Source organism: Mizuhopecten yessoensis, unplaced genomic scaffold, assembly GCF_002113885.1.
Source record: "Mizuhopecten yessoensis strain PY_sf001 unplaced genomic scaffold, ASM211388v2 scaffold7283, whole genome shotgun sequence".
In the NCBI taxonomy this organism is placed as follows: Eukaryota; Metazoa; Mollusca; class Bivalvia; order Pectinida; family Pectinidae; genus Mizuhopecten; species Mizuhopecten yessoensis.
The window spans coordinates 2009969-2035689 of NW_018406970.1; the positions used below are offsets into that span (position 1 = coordinate 2009969).

The 25721-nt window shown below is 38.8% G+C and overlaps 1 protein-coding gene across 1 annotated transcript in view; it reads left to right on the forward strand.

Moving 5' to 3' along the window:
- Positions 1–23094, forward strand: part of LOC110453408 (fatty acid synthase-like) — a 45010-nt gene extending 21916 nt beyond the window's left edge. Inside the window, exons 22-35 of the mRNA XM_021502339.1 lie at positions 243–354; positions 1620–1804; positions 2769–3005; positions 3596–3748; positions 4262–4465; positions 4710–4924; positions 5500–5706; positions 6719–7295; positions 7942–8047; positions 11470–11590; positions 12981–13079; positions 14542–14702; positions 16082–16290; positions 22606–23094. Coding sequence (XP_021358014.1) covers positions 243–354; positions 1620–1804; positions 2769–3005; positions 3596–3748; positions 4262–4465; positions 4710–4924; positions 5500–5706; positions 6719–7295; positions 7942–8047; positions 11470–11590; positions 12981–13079; positions 14542–14702; positions 16082–16290; positions 22606–22802 — 2783 coding nt within the window. The 3' untranslated portion in view covers positions 22803–23094. The remainder of the gene's footprint in view (positions 1–242; positions 355–1619; positions 1805–2768; positions 3006–3595; positions 3749–4261; positions 4466–4709; positions 4925–5499; positions 5707–6718; positions 7296–7941; positions 8048–11469; positions 11591–12980; positions 13080–14541; positions 14703–16081; positions 16291–22605) is intronic.
- The last annotated feature ends 2627 nt before the right edge of the window (positions 23095–25721 follow it).

The window sequence follows — 25721 nt, forward strand, 5'->3', positions numbered from 1 at the left end:
TATTCTTCAGTTTTCCAAAGGATTTCCTCTTTTTTTTCTAATATTCCTGTGAATTTATAAGTTCCTGATTGACTCTGAAACTTTAAAAAAAAATCAAAATTTCTATAAGTTGGTGAAGTGTGTTCCTCCCTTTTCTCTTTAATTTCCTCCTTTGTTTTCCAATCCCCAATCACATCCCTGATATTAATAGATAGATATTTACTTCTGCTGATGCTGACATTGTCCTTCCTTCATTAATATAGGGTTAGTGCTGTTGACCGGAAGTTTCAAGGTTCACACACAAAAGATTGAGTTACCTAGAATTCCTGGGTTTGACCTTGACATCAATCAGAATGTTGATGTCCGTGAGGAGGAGTAAGTAGAAAACACGAGAGAAAAGTCTATAAATTGTCTTCTCGTTCTTTTCATGAAGAAGATAAAAAAAAATGGTCATGCTTCTTGGTTAGTGTCTCATAACTTTATCAAGTTCATGTTTGATTAGTCTCCTACCGGTGACTATAGGTTTTGTCTGCATCCGTCCATCCGTCCGTCGCCAAAATCTGCAGGTTAAAGTTTTGTAATGGCTTACCATTCACTTAATAATGATGTTAAGATGCTGATTGTTAACATAGAGGTTCTTTGAGGGTCTAGCATTAATGCTGTGGATTGAAAATGGAAAATATTTTTATTTTTTTGAATTTTTGACATGTTTTGGACTTAACTATCTTGGCCAACATCTGCAGGTTAAAGTTTGGTTTAAAGTTTTGTAATGGCTCACCGTTCACTTTATAATATTGTTAGGATGCTGATTGTATGGACAGAGGTTCTTTAGGGGTCTAGCATTAATGTTATTTATTGAAAGTAAATAAATAATTCTTGTTTTTTTATTTTTGACATGATTTGGACTTAACTATCTTGGCCAAAATCCGAAGGTTTAAGTTTAGGGGGCCAGTAGGGGACATGTATTGATTCATCAATACCCACAGAATGCTTGTTAATTATAGAAATTTGTCCACAATTTTAATAACATTTCTCTAGCATGTTATTTTGTTAATAACTGATTTTGATCAAATTTCTTACAAAAACCAAGTTAGGGAACGCTTTACATCAGAGTTCGTTTTTCAGAAACTAAAGGTCAAAACTAAGATCACCGTTTGACAGAATTATAGAAATGTGTTTTAAAAAACCCACTTATTTGCATGGTATTCATGTCTACAGACTTTTTGGGGCTAATACTTTTTTTAGTAGTACAGTAAGTAATAAGTATTCCAATCAGTCGGAGAAATTAATGTTTTCATCAAATTAGTCACAAGAAGTATATTTCATCTACAGCTGTTGTTTGATTTTCAAATTCTGTTATTCAAAAAACCAAATGTCAAATGTAGGGCATGAAAATTGCTACCAAGTGATTAATGTTGATCTTCACAACCAAGTAACAGTTAATGGCTTTTCAGTGTTTAGGTTAAAATGTATACTTAACTCATTCACCCCTGAAATTTCATAATGAACTATTCCAACCTTTGAACTGGAAGAGTCCAAATGTGTCTTCAGGGGTAAATGATTTAATTGGAAAGGTCCTAAGGTAACAGAGAATTATCCTCTTTGACAACCTGAGTATTCTATACAATGTTGGACTATAGGGAGGAGATCCAGAAGACGGAGATCCTGTGGGAGGACAGTTGGCTTGACTTCATCAACACGGCACTGGAGTTCGCCGTACAGTCCCTGGTCGGACCACTCACCCGCGTCATCATCCACCCCGACGGCCACAGCAAGGAGGTGGAAAGCTGTGCCAACATCCTAACTGTGGCCGAGAGGCTCACAGGTCAGTGTTTTGGATTGGTATGATAAAGGTCACAGGTCATAGAAAAAGATTGGGGTCACAGGTTACTGTTGCCGAGAGGCCCACAGGTCAGTGTTTTGGATTGGTATGATAAAGGTCACAGGTCATAGAAAGAGATTGGGGTCACAGGTTACTGTTGCCGAGAGGCTCACAGGTCAGTGTTTTGGATTGGTATGATAAAGGTCACAGGTCATAGAAAAAGATTGGGGTCACAGGTTACTGTTGCCGAGAGGCTCACCGGTCAGTGTTTTGGATTGGTATGATAAAGGTCACAGGTCATAGAAAGGGATTGGGGTCAAATGCTATTGAGACCGATAGGGTTCAAGTCAATGACAGGAAGGGAAGTTTGTAGGACTGAGTGAGTTGGTCTCGTGATCAAATCCATATTCTGTGCTCAAGCCCAATTTATTGTTCTGGTGATAAATTAAGAGAAAAATACATTTTGTCAATGATATGGAAGAAGTCAAAGAGACTTGCACCGAATAACATTTTAAACATTTACATTTGACATTTCGATCCTGTCACATGATTTAAGTGGATTTCAGAAAAGTTGGTTTGGACACTTGAGTGAGAATCCATGCTTGAGTACAAGAACGGTTTCATGAACACTGCCCAGTTCATGAGTAGGGTTTGTGGATCACAAGTCGGTGAGATAGATAGTGTTACAGGTCAGTGATAGATGTGTCTCGGGTCAGTGAATTAGATGGGGTAACAGGCCAGTGAGAGAGGTACATGACACAGTTTTAGGGATCAAAGTCTTGGAGTCAAAGGTCAGTTGACAGATGAGTTTCAGAGTTGTAAGAGGGATGGGAGCAAATGTCAGTAAGATAAATGGGGTCATATCGGTCACAGAGCACAGTGCAGATAAGGTCTAAGGTAAATTGAATTAGTTTCAGTCATTTATTTATTCACTGTGTTTCATAAAACTTGACATTTTTAACCACAGGTTTATGTAAGGCTGGCAATGGCCTTGTCCTCCAGACATTGGTCACAAAGGCTCAACGTGAACTCCAGGCGAATCACTCTCGCAAGGTCAATATAACCGATGGTGAACATACCGTAGTCAACATGGCCATGGCCTACGGTGTCCAGGGCAGTGGTCAATCGTTTGACCAGGTGCTACTCTACCAGGGCACCAATTCTCTCAAGGACACAAACGTCATTGGGATCGTCCTCATCACAGGTAAACCTTGGAAACTCATCACAGGTAAATCTCTGAAACTCATCACAGGTAAATCTTGGAAACTCATCACAGGTAAATCTCTGAAACCCATCACAGGTAAATTGCCAAGACCCGTTACAGGTGAATCTCCAAAACCCATCACAGGTAAATCTCCAAAACCCATCACAGGTAAATCTCCAAAACTCATCACAGGTTTACACAATAATTTCTCAGGTTTCAAAGGTTAGACTTCATATTTATCATCATATCCAGTCCGTAAATCCCCCCACAACTTATATTTTTATACTATGAATGAGAACTTGTGTTTGACCCTCAATGTGGCATGAGGGTCATCATCTCATAGCCATAACGAAACATTAAATTATAGTTATAAAAGTTACAAAATTTATCATTTAAATTCCAAAAATTTGTTTTGCTCCAAAAGAAAATATCTTTCATGTATTACCTTACATCTGAATGAAATAGATCAAAATTAGGACATTCCATCACTTCACAAATAAATCGAAAAATAAATGCCTTCTAAAGAATACTGTATAAATGGGTAGCTATACACTATTTCTGGTACCTTTGTCATATATATATATGTTTAGATGAGGAGATGTTGTGTCGGGAGATCCCTATAGACAAGGAAATGACTCTGGATGAGCTGCAACAACTGACACCCTACATCCTGGCCCACTACATCACAACGAATGTGGCCGAGGTCAAACAAGGGGACAAAGTGCTGGTCTCCCACCCTATAGGTAGGTATTCTGACCACTACATCACAACAACTGTGGCCGAGGTCAAATGAGGGGACAAAGTGCTTGTCAACAATCCTGTAGATATGTAGTTCTGGCCAAATTTTGGGTCCCCCCTTCCTTATTGTGTAGTATTCTGAACAAGATTATATTATCCTGCAAACTACTTCATTCTTGCAAGAGAATAATTTTATATCAATTTGCAATAAGACTGAATTTCAATTTTACAATATACAGAATTGATGTTATGGGTGAATACTATCAATATTGAAACTGCATTCTCTAAAATGAGATCTCAAAAAGAACCTGTAGGCATAAGTTCAAAAATATTAATAAAGTGATATACAATATGCACTACAGAAAGAGTTCAATGTTTGTCATGTTACCCCATGTAATTTGTTGGCCCTTATGACCTGTTCTGTGTTGATGGGTGGTTAAGCATTGATAATAATAATATACCCCATACAACAAGTGGTAGTGTACATGATATTAAAGGTTTGTCCTGTTTCCCAACAGACACAGTAGCAGTCTACATCATGGCCATTGTAGAAGAACTGGGTGGTGTCATTTTTGTGTCCAGCTACGACGCTGAAATCAGACAGATGCTTGACCGGGTGTTCCCTTACGCTCGCATCCTTCCCGGCTCAAAAATTGTGTCTAATGTGAAGTCGGTCACCCAGGGCGAGGGCTGTGACATCTGTGTTAAGTTCACAAGTGGAGGTATGTAGTCGTACTGTTGAAGATGATGATATTTACCTGCAGAATATTGTTTTTGTCTCGCCGCCACGAAGTAGCGGAAGCGAGACTAAGGTTGTGCTTTTCCGGCATCAGCGGCATCAACATTTAGTTTATGCATTAAAGTTTTAGGCAAGTTTGACTTTAGTAACCTGAAATAGCTCTAATTGAAGAACTGGTAGAGTTGATGTTGTCTTTCCAGTGATTGATCTTTTTTTTTTACCTTCAGAACTGGATGAGGTGCTGTCTCTGGTTTCCCACAGCGGGAAAATGATCCAGTGTTCCCCAATGCTGGACACAGAGAGCCTCGATCTGGGCTTCCTCTCACGCAATGCCTCTGTAAAGCTGCCGACCATGACAGAAGCCTTCAAAATCCTGATGGAGAAGAGTCTGGAGGACATTGATGAGATGCTGTGTGACCTCAAGCATGGCAATGTTGTCAAGGTAACAACATCCTTCTCCGTCGGTGTATTATAGCTACATGTCAACTGCCTCTACCCCTGCATATAGAAATCAGTCGGTATCTGTCTGTTTGTCCATCCACACTTCTATTTCTGGATATTATCTCAGAATCCAAAAGAGTACAAGCTTTCTGAAATTTGACATGGTGATACACTGTGAAATGTAGATGTGCAATAGGGGTTTAAAAGATTTTTTAAGCTCAAGGTCATGGTCACTGTTACTAAAAATAGACTCTGGGGTACAGTCATATCTCGGAATCCAAAAGTCTCATCTTTTGGAAATTTTTAATGGTGATGCAATGTGATATGAAAATGTGCAAAAGGGTTTTTAAAAGTGTCTAAGGTCAAGGTCACTGTTACTATAAATAGACCAAGGGGGATACAGTCAGGCACATTGCGGAACCCTTAATGTCTTGTCAGTACTCTAGTTAACCTGTTACAGCCTTCACCAACTATTTAGAGCTGAGAGCCATTTTAAGGTTTCCTGGTAAGGCCCTGCTGTACAACACTATGTGGAGATTACATGCTTTGTTCACAGCCTGTAGCCTCTGTTTACAGCTGACAGCAGAAGGATTCCCTGAGGATAAAGGTCTGCTGTACAGTCTCGAGGAGCATGCCAGTTTTGTCAGCCCCGTGCCATTCCCCAAACTGCTGACAGTACTGGAAGAACCGCGTATTGGGTTGATGGAGAGTTTTGAGGAAATGGTGACGGCCGATGTGATGGCAATGGAGAAACTTCACAACTTTGTCATGTCAAAACCAAAGGTGATAAGGAACTGTTCATGCATTGTCTTGACTTTTGTATTTAAGTATCCCTGCCCAACTGCACTATGGATTATTCCTTTCACCACTGTAGACCATACTAGACTTATCTAGATCAATGCATGGTAGAGTAAATACAGTAACCTCCCCTTAATTTCCGTTTTGATATAACTGTAGCACAGTCGGGCCAGGACACTTCCGTTGACCTGGTAGCTCAATTGGTTAAGTAGTAGGACAACCTGAAGTCCAGGGTTCGAATCTCGGTCTAGCCCCGCTGAATTTTTCACTCGTTAAACTGTTGTTGATTGTATTTTTGTTTATGTCATTAGTATTTTTTGGTATGGTGTCTTTTTCAGAAATTGTTTATCAAAGCTTATTTCAAGCTGGGAAAAAAAAATGTTTCAATGTGTTATAATTTAAGCTACAGTTTTTGGTAGGGGATCCTTAAATTCATGTTTTTCTTCCCTGAGGGGTATCGTCTGCTATGGGCCCTGATGGTTTGGAGATAGAAACATTTCTTTATCTGAAGCACTTAAAGTCCACAGGGAAAAAATTAACCTTCATATCACCAGGATATATGATACCAGTAGGGCAAAAGTTAGACAAGCACTTTCTGAATCTTTTTCATGTTGTGATGATGAAAGAGTTAATCAACAAATTTATGTGATAAACATTTTAAATAATGTTTAGATAATTAAGATGTAAAGGGTATGGATGGGCTTTCATCTTCCAATTGTTGTTTGTGTAGTAAAAGGCGATGAATCTTTGAGATAATCTGAGAGAGGTATTGCATGCATGAGTCAGCAAGCACCTCTGAAAGACGGAAAGTTTTTGTCTCGCTGTCGTGTGATGTGCCTGAATGAACCAGTAACAATACGACACAGATTTAACCCTTTCACCACTGTAGACCATAATGGACTTGTCCAGATCAATGCATGGTAGAGTCTACTAAAGTTACATAGGGGTGAAAGGGTTAAGGTCCTGTGTTGCCACTAATGCTGTGAGATCTTTGTAGGATTACTCTCTGGCCGAGATGGGCCTCAACAGTTCCCGGGATGGTCTGAATGCTGCCATGAATCCAACACCTTCGTTGAACAGTGCTGAATATCCCTCAAAGACACCGGACATCTGTATTATTTCCCTCACCAACATCAGTTTTGAGTGTTCACCCCCTGGACACCCAACTCCACATCCCGCCAAATTTAGGCGCAAACCCACCGTTGACACCAAAATGACCTCAACCCCTATGATCACCATTACACATTCTGAGGACAAGGTGGATAACCTTCACGAGAGTTATATAGAACCGAACGCTCCCATCCTAGCTCCCATGTCAAAGAAGCTACAGGTCAAGGGTGCTAAGGGCCCAAACTTTCTGTCTCCACTCAGTCTGTCGGGGATATCAAACTTCCAACCCAAGAAGTTGAAGACTCGACAGGTGGACCTGCTGTTTGTAGGTCCCCCGCGCACCCCTCTGACTCCCGCAGTTCACAACATCCTGACCCCAAACAGTCAGGAGTCGACCATTGTACCGCTGAATTCTATCCAGTCCGGGGCAAAGGAAGTAGTATTCATGATTCATCCCATTACAGGTGAGGCTTAATGCTGTAAAAACTTGTATGTCTTGATAATATTGTGTGAGCTAAGTCGCCTCAGTGACACTACAAGAAATAAATGAATCATTACTTCAGGATGATTTACAAATAATTGCATGAAGAAATCAAAAATATTCGCACCCACATAATTAAATACTAACATATATTAACTTGTTTATACTATATGTTCCATTACAATTTTAACAATCAATTTAAAAATATGTTTGTCTTTGACAAAAAATACTTGGACATGAATAAAATATTATACAATAACTATAGAAAAATGACAAATAGGAAATAAAAAAAACACCCATTCTAGACAGCACATGGTGTGAAGGTATCGGTTTCAGTGATTAAAAGTCTATTACAATAGTCGTAAAAACATAGATTACCAGTACCCAACAAGAAAGAAATTGTCGTCAAAATGATAATATTTTGATATCCCAAATACATATGTACTCTCATGAGGGCAATATTCGTAACTGGCAATGTTGCTCGAAAATTAATTCCAACAAACTAGTTAAGGACAACCGTGAAATGATGGCCACACAAAGTTAAACAAATATACAGTATGGAGAGAGTGACTGGTATCTGGATTTTTTTCTTGTACCTGCGAACCTCATTACATTATTCTGTGTAACAGGCAAACTAACCCTTTTGAAGAAATTGGGTGAGAACTTGATCAGCCCAGTGTATGGAATTCAGAGAACCAATACAACACCCAGGGATTCCATCCACAGTGTTGCCAGGTAATCTTCTTATAGTTGATTTAATGATAAAAGTAAAGGATCGTGACTTGCTTTATTTTTTTATGTTCAAATATTTTTAGGTCACCTGACCATAGGTCATGATGACCCATTGCCATCCGTCTTCGTCCGTCGTCGTGCATTAACTTTCAACCTGTTAGCACGATAACTTGAGTAAAAATGAATGGATTTCGATAAATTTTGCTATGCTGCTTTATATCAATAAGATCTCGGACAAGTTCAAACAATAATTGGCAGAGTTATGGGACTTTGAAACTTTAATTACTAATGGAGCCTATGGGACTTGAGCTTGTGAGCACAATAATTTTAGTAAATGTGAAGGGATTTCGATGAAATTTGCTATGCTGTGTTGACTCAATCAGATCTCGGAACGAGAGTGCAAATGGGCCTGATCAGACAGTAACTGGCAAAGTTACTGCCAATCGAAGAAAGGAAATTTTTGACTTCTCAAGATTATCTGCAGCAATTCACTTCTTTATTATTTTGTGCAAATGTTCCTTATGAGGTTCCCAACAATTGTTCTTACTTTTTTTACCGATCAGAAAATCCAAGATGGTCACCCTGACCTCTCATTGACAGATGTTTTTTACTTCTTCTCGAGAAAGGCTACACCGATTGACTTCTAACTTAATAGAAGTGTTCCTTTAGGTTTCAACGAAGTTTGCTACTTTTCATGCTGATGTAAAGTTCCAGATGGCTACCCCGGCCAGTGATTGGCTAGGATATTTGCAACTCCATCTGTTCATAATCTATTAAACGTATCATCTAATTCATCTATACAGCATGTGTAAGCCTGGTCCTCAGGTTAGTGTGTGTGTAATGCCTTTTCTCCAAAGTAACTATTTGCCAATTTAAAAAAAAAAAAAAATGCTACAGTTTGAGTACTTCAGAATTTTATCAGGTGACTGTTTTAGGCCCATGGGCATCTTGTTCACTTCTAACAGAATCTTATTGAATATATCAGTGTTTAAAGCCCCGAGTTCACCATTTTAACAGCACATAGTCTCACCTACACAAAAGAGGCCTATAGCTAAATGTTTTGCTCATTTCGCTTTGATTTCTTATTTTCTTTTAGATCAAATTCATTCTTTGCATCATCAGTTGAAATGATAGTTTATACAAGTTTCTGGAATATCCAGATTGGAGGGATTAAATTAAGACTTTGACTTTAGACTTAATTAAGGCCCCGTATCGGAGATACGGGTGCCCTATAGTAATCACTCTGTCTATCTGTCCGTCCACAAATTCTGTTCCTGGCTGATAACTTTGGTATCTATTGACCGATGTACATGAAACTTGGTCAAGATGTTCAGTTCACAAAAATACACATTGAGGCAAAAATTCAAGGTCAAAGGTCAAGGTCATTAGGTTCAAAGGTCAAGGTCAAATTTTACATTTTTTCACTGATGAACATTTTGTTATGACATTATGAAGCAAAGTTGATCAGAATTAAACAAGGAGTCAACTGACCTAAGGTCAAGGTCATCGGGTCAGGGGTCAAAGTCAAAGTTTGTAGCTTTTCACTGGTGAACATTTCCCTATGATATTTTGAAGCAAATTTGTTCGGAAGAAAACAAAGAGACACACTGAGGTAAAAAGTCGAGGTCAAAGGTCAATGTCATTAGATTCAAAAGTCAAGGTCAAATTTTGCATCTTTTCACTGATGAACATTTTGTTATGACATGATGAAGCAAAGTTGAAAAGAATTAAACAAGGAGTCGACTGACCAAAAGTCAAGGTCATTGGGTCAAAGGTCAAGGTTAAATTTTGTATCTTTTCACTGGTGAACATTTCGCTATGACACTTTGAAGCAATGTTGCTCAGAATTAAACAAGGAGTCAATTGACCAAAGGTCAAGGTCACTGGGTCAAAGGTGAAGGTTAAATTTTGTACCTTTTCCCTGAAGAACATTTTGTTATGACATTATGAAGCAATGTTGTTCAGAACTTAACACAGAGTCAACTGACCTTAGGTTCGGGTCACAGGGTCCAAAGGGTCAAGGTCAAGTTTTGTATTTTTCACTGATGAACATTTTGTTATGATATTAAGAAGTAAAGTTGGTCTGAATTAAAGAATAAGTCAACTGACCAAAGATCAGGGTCACTGGTTTAATGATCAAGGTCATTTGGGTCCAAAGGTCAAAGACAAAGTGGATCTCTGACTTTGACCCTTGCTCTTGATGGAGGAGGTATGTATATAAGGTGAAATAAAACAAATCAAAGCTAACAAATGAGTATTGCACCGGTATTTACATTTCTGTTAGCCCAGCAAATATGGAGGTGGAAGGAAACAAGACTCACATCATAGTACATGTAAAATGCTTCCTTGCGATTCTTTTTGAAGTCCAAATGTCAAACGTCAAGCTCAGCTATATGGGCAGATTGCTTCTTGATGATTATGGGGGATATATTGCCACGAGACGGGGCCCTTACTGACCTGTCAGTGTTCTAGTTTGTATTTCATTTGCTGAGCCCCGAGTTATTATATAGCATACCATATACCAGGTACTAGTGTTTCTGATGACAGGGGTGAGTGACCTATATTTTTGACTTCACTGACATTTAACTCTAGTACTCCATCCTCGATACTCTTAGGGATTACGCTCACTTGCGCTCTCAACAGTCAACACCCTTGGAATATATCATGGTCAAATTAAAGGCACAAAGATAGCTGTCTGATTGGTGTCGAATAAGGAAAACTGACCAATCGCAAGGCTGATACATGGCTTAATTTTGAAGATTACTTAAGAGCGAAACCCGACTTCCAAACCATTTAACATTACCGTTACATTACTGCAAAGTTCTTTTGATGTTTATCATAGGATCAAACCAGTCCTAACTTGTATCATCCAAAAGGAGGCGCCACTGAGGCTTCAATTTGTTTCATGACATTTTCCAAGAGTGCAGAGAGTGTATGTGAGCGTTACCCCTGGAGTATCAAGGTTGTCATTACTCTTATAATAAAGATCCTTACCCATATATATCATCTTTAATATGACCTACATATAGATGCAGTCCAGAATAGTGCTCTTAACTCATTCACCCCTGATGACACATTTGAACTCTTCCAATTCAAAGGTTGGAATAGTTCATAATGAAATTTCAGGGGTGAATGAGTAAATTTAGAAGCCATTTAGTGAATTAATGAAAAGTGCTACACATTGTTATCTCTTGAATTTACTTAGCGTTCTGATCAATTGGCTATATTTTGGCTATGTTAATAGGGACACAGGGAATATAAGATAGTCTTTGGCTCACAGTTCTATATAGTATCATCAGTTTTCTGGTGCACAGGTCTGATTATTTGAACGGTGCTTGGTTAAGCCTGGAGGTAATATAGGCACCTGTTTCTAGGATAGCTACTGATTACTGTGATTATATACCTATAACTCTCTACCTGTACAGCTACTACCTGAATGCAATCCAGATGATGGGTCCGAGAGATGACCACTACATCATTGGATACTCCTTTGGGGCCATTGTTGCCATAGAAATGGCCATACAGCTTCAGGCCTGTGGCAAGAAGGTATTTATAGGAAATTTGTTTTGGCCTTAGATATTAACTTGCATGCATTGTGTAAAGAGATCTGTACTTAATCAAACTGATAAATGGATGGGACAGTCATTTTTAGCTCACCTGGTCCGAAGGACCATGGTGAGCTTATGCCATACCACAGCGTCCGTCCGTCAACTTTTCCTTTAAAACTCTACTAGTCCTGAATGGCCAAGTAGATTTTGACTAAATTTGGTCTAGAGTATCCCTAGGCCAAGGGGACTCAATTTTGTATAAACGGTGGGTGTAGCCCCCCTGGGGGCAGAGGGGCGGGGCCCAATAGGGGAAATAGAGGTAAAACCTTGAAAATACTTCTTCTACCGTAGGGATTGAAGGATTTTACCCTAATTTAGTCTGGAGCATCCTTGGGCCAAAGGGACTCAATTTTGTATAAATGATGGGTGTGGCCCCCCTGGGGGCTGGGGGGCGGGGCCCATTAGGGGAAATATAGCAAACTCTTTAAAATCCTTCTTCTTCTGTAGGAATGCAAGGATTTGCTCCATATTTGGTCTGAAGCATCCTTGGGTAAAGGGGAACCAATTTTGTATAAACAATGGGTGTGGCCCCCCTGGGACCTGAGGGTGGGGCCCAATAGGGGAAAAAGAAGTAAAACCTTTATAATCCTTCTTCTACCATATGGATTGAGGGATTTTATCCTAATTTAGTCTGGAGCATTCTTGGACAAAAGGGACCCAATTTCGTATAAACAGCGAGTGTGGCCCACCTGGGGACAGAAGGGAGGGGCCCAATAGGGGAAACATAGCAAAATCTTCAAATACCTTCTTCTTCTGTACGAATGACAGGATTTTGTCCAAATTTGGTATGAAGCATCATTGGGTGAAGGGGAACCAATTTTGTATAAACGGTGTGTCTAACCCCCCTGGAGGCAGAGAAGCAGGGCCCAATAGGGGAAATAGAGGTAAAACCTTTAAAATCCTTCTTTTACCATAGGGATTTAGGGATTTTATCCTAATTTAGTCTGGAGCATCCTTGGGCCAAGGGGACTCAATTTTGTATATGCAATGGGTGTGGTCTCCTAGGGGGCAGAAGGGCGGGGGCCAATAGGAGAAGTGGGGCTCTGTTTGAAGTTTGTTCTCGCTATATCACGAGTACTGGATGGATCTTTCTGAAATTTCATATGTACTAACAGCACCTACCATGGAGTGCTATATCTTTACTTCATACCAATTATTTAAAACATATTCAGGTGAGCGATACAGGCCCTCTGGGCCTCTTGTTTTAATTTCTGACTTGCTTTTGTTGATTGGATTATAACCATTAAGGGTTATGCAGAATTTAAAATGTTTAGATATTCCCACGTCTTTCCATACAGTACCTGTGTTATATACACATCTATCCTCAGGTAGCAGACTTGATACTGCTGGATGGAGCTCCCAATCTGCTACATAGTCAGATGCAGGACAACGAACAGTTGAGGTCAAAGGGTAAAACAGATGATCAGGTGAGGTCAAAGGGTAAAACAGAGGATCAGGTGAGGTCAAAGGGTAAAACAGAGGATCAGGTGAGGTCATAGGGCAAGACAATAAATGTTCTGGTGAGGTCAAAGGGTAAAACAGATGATCAGGTGAGGTCATAGGGTAAAACAGATGATTAGGTGAGGTCATATGGTAAAACAGATGATTAGGTGAGGTCATAGGGTAAAACAGATGATCAGGTGAGGTCAAAGGGTAAAACAAATGATCAGGTGAGGTCATAGGGCAAGACAAATGTTCTGGTGAGGTCAAAACATGATTAGGTGAGGTCAAATGGTAAAACAGATGATCAGGTGAGGTCAAAGGGTAAAACAAATGATCAGGCGATAGGCAAGACGAATGTTCTTGTGATGTCAAAGGGTAAAACATGATTAGGTGAGGTCAAATGGTAAAACAGATGATCAGGTGAGGTCAAAGGGTAAGACAAATGATCAGGTAAGGTCAAAGAGTTAAACATATGATCAGGTGAGGTCAAAGGGTAAAACAGATGATCAGGTGAGGTCAAAGGGTAAAATAGATGAGCAGGTGAGCTCGAGGTCAGAGGGCAAGACAAATGGTCTGGTGAGATCAAAGAGTTAAACATATGATCAGGTGAGGTCAGAAGGCAAGGCAAATGTTCTGGTGAGGTCAAAGGGTAAAACAGATGATTAGGTGAGGTCAAAGGGTAAAACAGATGATAAGGTGAGGTCAAAGGGTAAAACAAATGATCAGGTGAGGTCAAAGGGTAAAATAGATGATCAGGTGAGCTCGAGGTCAGAGGGCAAGACAAATGGTCTGGTGAGATCAAAGTTTAAGACAATTGAACAGTAAGGTCAAAGGGTGAGACAGATTATTAGAAAAGGTTCCGGTGCAACACTTATGATCAGGTGATGTCAGAGTGGGAGACGTGCTCCGACAACAAGATAGATGATCTGTTCAGGAGTTGTTTGATTGTTGGTTAAATAGAGGACGCTCAGTCACTGTTCATGCCATCTCCAGGAAAGTATGGTGACAACATTGGTGGAAGATTGCAGGGAACCATTGTTTAAAACGGCATTAACAAACTTTTGAAAACCACTTTTAATGTTATTTGCTGTAATTGTTGTTGAGTGATTTACTGTACATCTGGACATTTTTTCCCAGTCAAACTTTAGCCTTTCGCCAGAATGACCTTATTCACCCAGTGCTAATTTCACCCTTCGCCAGAATAATCCTTATTCACCCAGTGTTAATTTCACCCTTCGCCAGAATGATCCATATTCACCCAGTGTTAATTTTGCCCTTCGCCAGAATGATCCATATTCACCCAGTGTTAATTACGCCTTCACATTTAATGCATATTACGCTGTTTACTTATGTTCACTGTAATGATTAATTCGCATTCGAACTATCAGAATTTTGCATTATAAAGTATTTGCTGCAGCTGTTTGAGTGAAGGGCTGTGTGTTGTAGATATCGACCATGTTTGAGGTGGGCAGTCTTCTGAGCTACATGTACATGTTCAAGGCTATGGAGAACCCGAGTCTGACCAAAAAAATCCTGGCCAACCTGCCTTCCCAACAGGCACGTATTGATACCGCAGTGGACATGACGTTTGGTAACGTCACTATAGGGTAGGTAACTCTATATAAGTTACTATAGGGTAGGTAACTCTATATAATATACTATAGGGTAGGTAACTCTGTATAAGTTACTATAGGGTAGGTAACTGAATATAAGTTACTATAGGGGAGGTAACTCTGTATAAGTTACTACAGCGTAGGTTACTCTGTATAAGTTACTTTAGGGGAGGTAACTCGGTATAAGTTACTTTAGGGTTGGTAACTCTGTATAAGTTACTATAGGGTAGGTAACTCTGTATAAGTTACTTTAGGGGAGGTAACTGTATAAGTTACTATAGGGGAGGTAACTCTGTATAAATTACTATAGGGTAGGTAACTCTTTATAAGTTACTTTAGGGTAGGTAACTCTGTATACTATGTACGTTACTATAGGGTAGGTAACTCTTTATAAGTTACTTTAGGGTAGGTAACTCTGTATAAGTTAATATAGGGTAGGTAACTCTGTATAAGTTACTATAGGTTAGGTAACTCTGTATAAGTTAATATAGGGTAGGTAACTCTGTATAAGTTACTTTAGGGTAGGTTACTCTGTATAAGTTACTATAGGGTAGGTAACTCTGTATAAGTTACTATAGGGTAGGTAACTATGTATAAGTTTCTATAGGGTAGGTAACTATGTATAAGTTACCATAGGGTAGGTAACTATGTAAAGTTACTATTGGATAGGTAACTCTGTATAAGTTACTATAGGGTAGGTAACTCTGTATAAGTTACCATAGGGTAGGTAACTATGTAAAGTTACTATTGGATAGGTAAGTCTATATAAGTTACTATAGGGTAGGTAACTCTGTATAACCTACTATAGGGTATGTAACTCTGTATACGTTATTATAGGGGAAGTAAGTCTATATAAGTTACTATAGGGTAGGTAACTCTGTATAAGTTACTATAGGGTAGGTAACTCTAAATAAGTTACTTTAGGGTAGGTAACTCTGTATAGGGTAGGTAGCTCTGTATAAGTTACTATAGGGTAGGTAACTCTGTACAAGTAACAATAGGGTAGGTAACTCTGTATAAGTTACTATAGGGTAGGTAGCTGTGTAAGTTACTATAGGGTAGGTAACTCTATATAAGTTACTATAGGGTAGGTAACTCTGTATAAGTTACTATAGGGCAGGGAACTCTGTATAAGTTACTATAGGGTAGGGAACTCTGTATAAGTTAATATCTTATATAAGAAATCTGTTTATGCAATACAGCTTATATTTTCACAATTACTCGTTCATGGCAAAAAACTCACATTCTTTTCCACACCGTGATAATTTCCAATTGAACAGTTATCATGACATTGGAGGCATAGTTGGCTTATTGTGGCTGGTGGTTGTTCAGTAAATTCCAAATCTACCTGTTGATTATTTTGCTCCCTACAGAGCCAGTCCTAGGCACACAAAATGGCTGACAGCCAAGCACAAGATTTTGAAGAAATTGAAAGAGCCAGTTGAAGATCACGCAAAGTATGGGATGGCTGAAGCTGCCCAAGAATTGGTGCGTCTGAAGAGGATTGAAGCCGCCAGCGATCACATCAAGTCAATAAAGATGGTGTACAACTTCAGGGCTCACCATAACAGACAGTTTAATGGTAAGTTCATTCAAATAGTGTACAACTTCAGGACTCACCATAACAGACAGTTTGTCGGTAAGTCCATACAGATAGTGTACAACTTCAGGGCTCACCATAACAGACAGTTTAATGGTAGGTCCATAAAGACAGTGTACAACTACAGGGCTAACCATAACAGACAGTTTGATGGTATGTCCATACAGATAGTGTCCAACTACAGGGTTCGCCATAACAGACAGTTTGATGGTAGGTCTTCAGGACTCACCATAACAAACAGTTTGTCGGTAAGTCCATACAGATAGTGTACAACTTCGGGGCTCACCATAACAGACAGATTGATGGTAGGTCCATACAGAAAGTGTACAACTACAGGACTCATCATAATAGACAGTTTAATGGTAGGTCCATACAGATAGTGTACAACTACAGGGTTCGCCATAACAGTCAGTTTGATGGTAAGTCCATACAGATAGTGCATCGACCACAACTTCAGGGCTCACCATAACAGACAGTTTGATGGTAGGTCCATACAGATAGTGTACAACTACAGGGATCACCATAACAGACAGTTTGATGGTAGGTCCATACAGATAGCGTACAACTACAGGACTCATCATAATAGACAGTTTAATGGCAGGTCCATACAGATAGTGTACAACTACAGTGCTCACCATAACAGACAGTTTAATGGTAGGTCCATACAGATAGTGTAGTACTACAGGGCTCACCATAACAGACAGTTTAATGGTAGGTCCATACAGATAGTGTACAACTACAGGGCTCACCATAACAGACAGTTTGATGGTAGGTCCATACAGATAGTGTACAACTACAGGGCTCACCATAACAGACAGTTTGATGGTAGGTCCATACAGATAGTGTACAACTACAGGGCTCACCATAACAGACAGTTTGATGGTAGGTCCATACAGATAGTGTACAACTACAGGGCTCACCATAACAGACAGTTTGATGGTAGGTCCATACAGATAGTGTACAACTACAGGGCTCACCATAACAGACAGTTTGATGGTAGGTCCATACAGATAGTGTACAACTACAGGGCTCACCATAACAGACAGTTTGATGGTAGGTCCATACAGATAGTGTACAACTACAGGGCTCACCATAACAGACAGTTTGATGGTAGGTCCATACAGATAGTGTACAACTACAGGGCTCACCATAACAGACAGTTTGATGGTAGGTCCATACAGATAGTGTACAACTACAGGGCTCACCATAACAGACAGTTTGATGGTAGGTCCATACAGATAGTGTACAACTACAGGGCTCACCATAACAGACAGTTTGATGGTAGGTCCATACAGATAGTGTACAACTACAGGGCTCACCATAACAGACAGTTTGATGGTAGGTCCATACAGATAGTGTACAACTACAGGGCTCACCATAACAGACAGTTTGATGGTAGGTCCATACAGATAGTGTACAACTACAGGGCTCACCATAACAGACAGTTTGATGGTAGGTCCATACAGATAGTGTACAACTACAGGGCTCACCATAACAGACAGTTTGATGGTAGGTCCATACAGATAGTGTACAACTACAGGGCTCACCATAACAGACAGTTTGATGGTAGGTCCATACAGATAGTGTACAACTACAGGGCTCACCATAACAGACAGTTTGATGGTAGGTCCATACAGATAGTGTACAACTACAGGGCTCACCATAACAGACAGTTTGATGGTAGGTCCATACAGATAGTGTACAACTACAGGGCTCACCATAACAGACAGTTTGATGGTAGGTCCATACAGATAGTGTACAACTACAGGGCTCACCATAACAGACAGTTTGATGGTAGGTCCATACAGATAGTGTACAACTACAGGGCTCACCATAACAGACAGTTTGATGGTAGGTCCATACAGATAGTGTACAACTACAGGGCTCACCATAACAGACAGTTTGATGGTAGGTCCATACAGATAGTGTACAACTACAGGGCTCACCATAACAGACAGTTTGATGGTAGGTCCATACAGATAGTGTACAACTACAGGGCTCACCATAACAGACAGTTTGATGGTAGGTCCATACAGATAGTGTACAACTACAGGGCTCACCATAACAGACAGTTTGATGGTAGGTCCATACAGATAGTGTACAACTACAGGGCTCACCATAACAGACAGTTTGATGGTAGGTCCATACAGATAGTGTACAACTACAGGGCTCACCATAACAGACAGTTTGATGGTAGGTCCATACAGATAGTGTACAACTACAGGGCTCACCATAACAGACAGTTTGATGGTAGGTCCATACAGATAGTGTACAACTACAGGGCTCACCATAACAGACAGTTTGATGGTAGGTCCATACAGATAGTGTACAACTACAGGGCTCACCATAACAGACAGTTTGATGGTAGGTCCATACAGATAGTGTACAACTACAGGGCTCACCATAACAGACAGTTTAATAGTGAGTCCATACAGATAGTGTACAACTACAGGGCTCACCATAACAGGCAGTTTAATGGTAAGTCCATACAGATAGTGTACAACTACAGGGCTCACCATAACAGATAGTGTACAACTTCAGGGCTCACCATAACAGACAGTTTAAGGGTGAGTCCATACAGATAGTGTACAACTACAGGGCTCACCATAACAGACAGTTTGATGGTAAGTCCATACAGATAGTGTACAACTACAGGGCTCACCATAACAGAAACCAGTCAGCCAAATTGAGCATACCCCATAGTTTTTGCAAACTAGAGCTTGCGCATAAAATTTAATTACATCTTTCTAACGTGTACGGTAAATTTACCGTTAACGGTTTTAATTTCATCATGTCGCCTTTTCCACATTGCAGCAACAGAGATTTCTAAATTGGTGACGTCACATCATTGTTGAGCCATTGTGACGTCAAGTCACGTGATATGGGAGTGTAAGATAGAAATTTCCTACACCCTTTCTTACCCTGGACAGCTCTATCTTACACACAGTCAGGGAAAGGAACACGTGGTACTCGCATACAAAATTTGGCAACCATAGGTGTGGGTAATATTCAACCACAAATTCATAGGTCCACAAAGTAGTTACAAGCTTGATTTCTCCACATTCATGTTAACCAACAAAATGGTGTTTAATTGAGAAACCACAAAATTTGGGCCCCACGAAAATGTCTGATTTCACATTATATGGAATACGTCACAAATTACGAGCCACACAGACAAACAGACAAATGAAATGAGTGCACTATAACCTTGAGTACGATCCATTAGTACTGGTAGTTCACTATAACCTTGAGTACGATCCGTTAGTACTGGTAGGGGACTAAACAACTTGTGTACTAGATAACCTCTATGTGATGATAAGGCACTGGAGAATTTAAGCAAGGCTCCAAAAACCAACCACACCTTGCTTGACCTAAGGAATGACCACAAGTCAATTTCACATGAAAAGTGTTGACATCACCACTCAATAACTGTAATACAAAATTGCTTGGCATGAAGAATACACTCTTCGGACCAGGTGAGCATATGCCATCCGTACATCAACAATTTCTTCAAACGACTTCTTCTTCTTAACCACTGATTGGGATTTGACAAAATTTGACTGGAAGAATCCCTAGGTGGTGGGGATTCAAAATTGTACAAATGATGGGACTTACCCCCCAGGGGGCTGAGAGGCGGGGCCAAAAGGGGGCAATTTGGTTATATTGCTATAAACGACTTCTTCTGTAGAACTATGCACTGGATATCAATCATATTTGGTCGGAAGATTCATGGGAGGTGGGGATTCAAAATTGTACAAATGGTGGGGCTGACCCCCGGGACTAAAGGGAGGGGCCAAAAACCATTCATTACTTAGAAATGGTTGAGATCCCCACCCTATAAACGTATATACAATTGCTGAGTATAAAATGAAGATTTATGCACATATGCTTCCAGGATGGCCCTGGGGTATGGCCCCACCCTTGGACATATTCCGTGGGTCATAACTTTGAAATGGTAAGAACTATATATACAAATGGTGGGAATAAGGAGACGAATGCAGTCATGATATTAGAATGGACCCTCGGGTCTGGCCAAACCCCTAGGGACCTAGTTCTGAGCTTGAACACAGTTAGGATTCCCACCTTATAACTATATATACAATTGCTGAGTGTAAAGAGAAGAATGCACATATGCTTCCAGGATGGCCCTGGGGTCTTCCCCACCCTTGGAGACTTAACCCCTGGATCATAACTTCGAAACGGTTGAGGTCCCCAACCGAAAACTATATATACAAATGCTGGGCATAAAGAGGCGAATGAAGTCATGATATTAGAATTGATCTTGGGGTCTGGCCACAACCCTAGGGATCTAGTTTCTCAGCCACAGCTTGGAAACAATTGAGATACCCACCCCATAACCATACATAAAATTGCTGGGCATGAAAAATCTAATACAGATATGCTACAAGAATTGACCTTGGGGTCTGGCCCATTCCCTTGGATCTTATTTCGAGAATATTTTGCCAGAATTGCTTAGATATTCAGGTGAGCGATACAGGCCCTCTGGGCCTCTTGTCTGGTTGTCCTACCAACCCAAACAGATTGAATAGTCCTCCTTATAGCTTGTATTTATTGTATTCGTTTAATAAATTGGTATGGTATTCAGCAGGGTTTAAATGAAATACCAGGTGTTATTAAGGCCCTTTGGGCCTCTTGTTATTTATATTTTCTTCTTCAATATTGTAAATAGATCTGAAGGGAAGTCAATTTAACAGAAAATATTGTAATGTGTATACATGTGTATGTCATTTTATTTGAACAAGACAAGAGTCTGATTTCTCCGGAAATTACATGTAACAGCAGTGTAAGTCATTGGAGATAGGTTTTATACAGGGTTACACTAGAAATCAATGCAGCACAGACTGAAATTTAGGGCTCTAAATTAGCAGTCGTCGTTAATACTTGTCTATACCTCACAAAACCTGACGTTAAAGTTGGGTGAACACATGATCACTTGATAGATAAGGTTACAAGAACATGTAATATCACAAATTAGTATTATTGATTATTTATTTTTTTGTCTTCTGCCTAACACGGTCCAAGGGTCCATGATTTACTTAAAAGGCCAAGATCTATATAAAGATTACTCAATGTTTCCAAAATATTAACTCATGATCTCCTGTAAACATTAGATTTCAGGGTTTTTTTAATTTTTAAATCACCTGGGCCCTAATTAATGAAACTTTTCATGCTCAACCATGGATTTCGTACTCAAACCAACTTTCTTTTAACTTGCTAAAACATGTGACGCGGTCAGATAGTCAAGTGTGAACAATTAAAATAGAATACAGCTTGAAGTCTCTTCTAAATTCTTCCAAAAATGTTGACAAAATGGGAGTTTATAATTGATTAATCACCGAAACAAGAAATTAGGATTGAGCACAGAATTTGAGTTGCAGCCTGCATATGAGAACGGTTTCATGAATACGAGCCCTGGTACAAAGTGTCATCCATTATTAGTATTATGGGATGTCATCCATTGTATCTTTTTCTATAAAACCTAAAAAAAACTTAGGGTCAAAATAAATGGTTTATACCTAGTTCTGGTGAAGGGCCATCAAATAAGTTCATATAGATGACAACAATCTATTTTCAAGATTACAAGGGGCAAATGCATTTAAAACTGAAACAACTTCTTTTACAGAGCTATGAGGTACATAGTCATGATTTTTGGCCTTAGATTTACTTAACAATGTTCTGTAAAAGCTGGTTGTGTTAAAAGCCTATGATAAATGTCACTGATGATCTGGCTTGTGTAGATTTGTGACCCTTTGTTATTTGAGCCACTAATTTGCCTGGGGCAAATTTTGCATGCCAGTATCTCTTGAGATGTATGTGGAGCATTGCTTAATAATATCCGATCCTGTATCCAATTATATATACATTTCCTGGTGCATCCAGATTCAGTGACATCACTCGAGTGACTCATTTACCCCTGAAATGTCATAATGAACTATTCCAACCTTTGAATCGGAAGAATTCAAATGTGTTTTCAGGGGTGAATGAGTTAATGGATCAAAATACCCCAAATAAGATAATATTTTAGTGTTCCAATATCAAGGCCAAGCTCAGTCATTTCTAACCAGACTTTGATCAAACCTTATGCAAGAAAAAATATGAGACCCTCGGATCAGAGTGCAAAGGTCAAGGGCAGTGTCATCCATAATATTTATAGAATATATAAACAATGACGCTGATTTAAATGTGAGAAGGAGCGCTCTTGTCGTACAGACATTTTCTAACAATTTCCAGGCAACACCAGTGTTTGTAGTAATTCTAACAATGTTGTATTTATAGGCAACATCTATCTGCTGAGGATAAAGTCGGACCCTCAGTTTCTGACCCACCACCTCTCGCCCGACTACGACCTCCACGACTGGTGTACCGGTAAGGTCCAGATCAAGTTCTACGAAGGCACACATGAAAGCTTCCTCAGCGGAATTAACGCCCCTAACGTGGCCAGGGACATCACCGAGATTCTCGCTAAATTGTGAACGTCACAGAACCCCAGAACCGCGAAGGTGTCATGAACAAAACAATTCCTTTCATGACATTGAGAGTGTGTACGTACCTGAATTTCTTTTGCAGGAAATAAAATGAGGCCAAGGCAATAACAAAGATGCGTGAAAGTAATGGTTAACATATAAACCAGACTGTAACCTGAACAATCAACATTAAGTGGATCTCAATTGACTCTTAAATATGTGATTTCAGACTTGATCAACTCATTCACCCCTTAAATTTCATAATGAACTATTCCAAAATTTGAATTGGAAGAGTGCAACACTGGTGTTGCCTGTGTCTTCAGGGGTGAATGAAGGCCCTTTTGTAGATTCAATATTATATGTCAGTGTTTTGATGTCGCATCAAAAGAACATTCTCCAGGATATATATATATATATATATATAGTGCTAGTGTGAGTGTTTTTAAGCTTTGATTTAATTGTTTATACTGATACCTGAATTGGGAAATTTAAATTTGGATACTGTATGAATCTCGCCTCTGTTGAACTTTTGTCTTTTACGGTTTTCGTATCAAGGGTGAACTTATCATTACAGCGAATATTAGCCTAGTTACCAACAGAATATTTATATGTGAAGTACAAATTTAACACTGGGTGAATATTTCATATAGCTGGAAAAGGGGGAAAATTTGACTGGGTATATAGAATTTCCCTAAAAAATTCTGATGTAAAGACATTTACCTTTCTTTATGATTCCATGGATTGAATCCATTGATTGTTATTTTCTGAAGTATGATTATTTATTTCTCTGAAATTTTCAAATTATATCAGTTTTAATGTAAATGTAACACTGATTATGATGAGAAATTACAAGATTTAATGGTTTTTGTATGTCTCACAATTCATTATACATTTGTCAATCCAACATTATACATACATGTGTCAATCTGACATTATACATACATGTGTCAATCCGACTTTATATGACATACATGTGTCAATCCGACAGTATACATACATGTGTCAATTCAACATTATGCATACATTTGTGAATCAAACATTAAACATACCTGTGTCAATCCGACATTATACATACATGTGTCAATCTGACATTATACATACACGTGTCAATCTGACATTATACATACATGTGTCAATCCAATATTATACATACATGTGTCAATCCGACATTATACATACACGTGTCAATCCGAAATTATACATACATGTGTCAATCCAATATTATACATACATGTGTCAATCCGACATTATACATACACGTGTCAATCCGACATTATACATACATGTGTCAATGTGACATTATACATACACGTGTCAATCTGACATTATACATACATGTGTAAATCCAATATTATACATACATGTGTCAATTCGACATTATGCATACATGTGTCAATCCAATATTATACATACATGTGTCAATTCGACATTATACATGTGTCAATCAAACATTATACATGTGTCAATCAGACATTATATATCCCTGTGTCAATCTGCCATCATACATACATTTGTCAATCCGACATTATACATACACGTGTCAATCCGACATTATACATACATGTGTCAATGTGACATTATACATACACGTGTCAATCTGACATTATCGGTACATGTGTCAATCCAATATTATACATACATGTGTCAATCCGACATTATACATACACGTGTCAATCCGACATTATACATACATGTGTCAGTCCGACATTATATGACATACATGTGTCAATCCAACATTATTCATACATGTTTAATCCATCATTATACATGTAAATACATGTGTCAATCCAACATTATACATACATGTTTAATCCATCATTATACATGTACATACATGTGTCAATCCAACATTATACATACATGTGTCAATCTGACATTATACATACATGTCAATCCAACATTATACATGTGTCAATCCAACATTATACATGTGTCAATCCAACATTATGACATACATGTGTCAATCCAACATTATTCATACATGTTTAATCCATCATTATACATGTACATACATGTGTCAATCCAACATTATACATACATGTGTCAAACTGACATTATACATACATGTCAATCCAACATTATACATGTGTCAATCCAACATTATACATGCGTCAATCCAACATTATGACATACATGTGTCAACCCAACATTATATATACCTGTGTCAATCCGCCATTATATATACCTGTGTCAATCCGCCATAATACATACATTTGTCAATCCAACATTATACATACATGTGTCAATCCAACATTATACATACATGTCAATCAAACATTATACATACATGTGTCAACCTGACATTATACATACATGTGTCAATCAAACATTATATGACATACAGGTATCATTATCAATCCATGACTGTATTCGCCGTTATTAGTGCCCCTCACCCTCTTTGATGAAGATTTAAAATGATAAATGATATATAATTATATACTTAACCCTTCCACCTCCAAGCCCTGATCAGGCTCAGTCAATGTTTTACAGTACTTTACAGTTACATTAAAGCAGAGATTTATTTCAGTTGATCATGGCTGGAGTCCCTGTGAAGCTGATGAAACCTTTGATAACCAAACCTCCAGCCACACTGGAATATTTAAAATGTCCTTCTGTTATACTTTAACAACGATTGAAGTTACTCAATGTGTTCTATCATAACAGACATCAATTATAAATCTTATAAGGGCCCCTATTTAAGCTAATTCTTAAGTGCCTTTGGGTGCTAATTACCGCCGTTATACATGTGTTCAAATGAGGTTATGATTATTGATTTATATCTATCAGTTGTTATTTTTCATAGTTTTGAAACGTTTATATTTTTCATAGTTTTTTCAGATATATATTTTGATATGCATTTACATTCTTTGTTTTACATTTGTTGATTTTTATGTATGATAAACAGATGTAAAAAAGCAATGTGTTTTA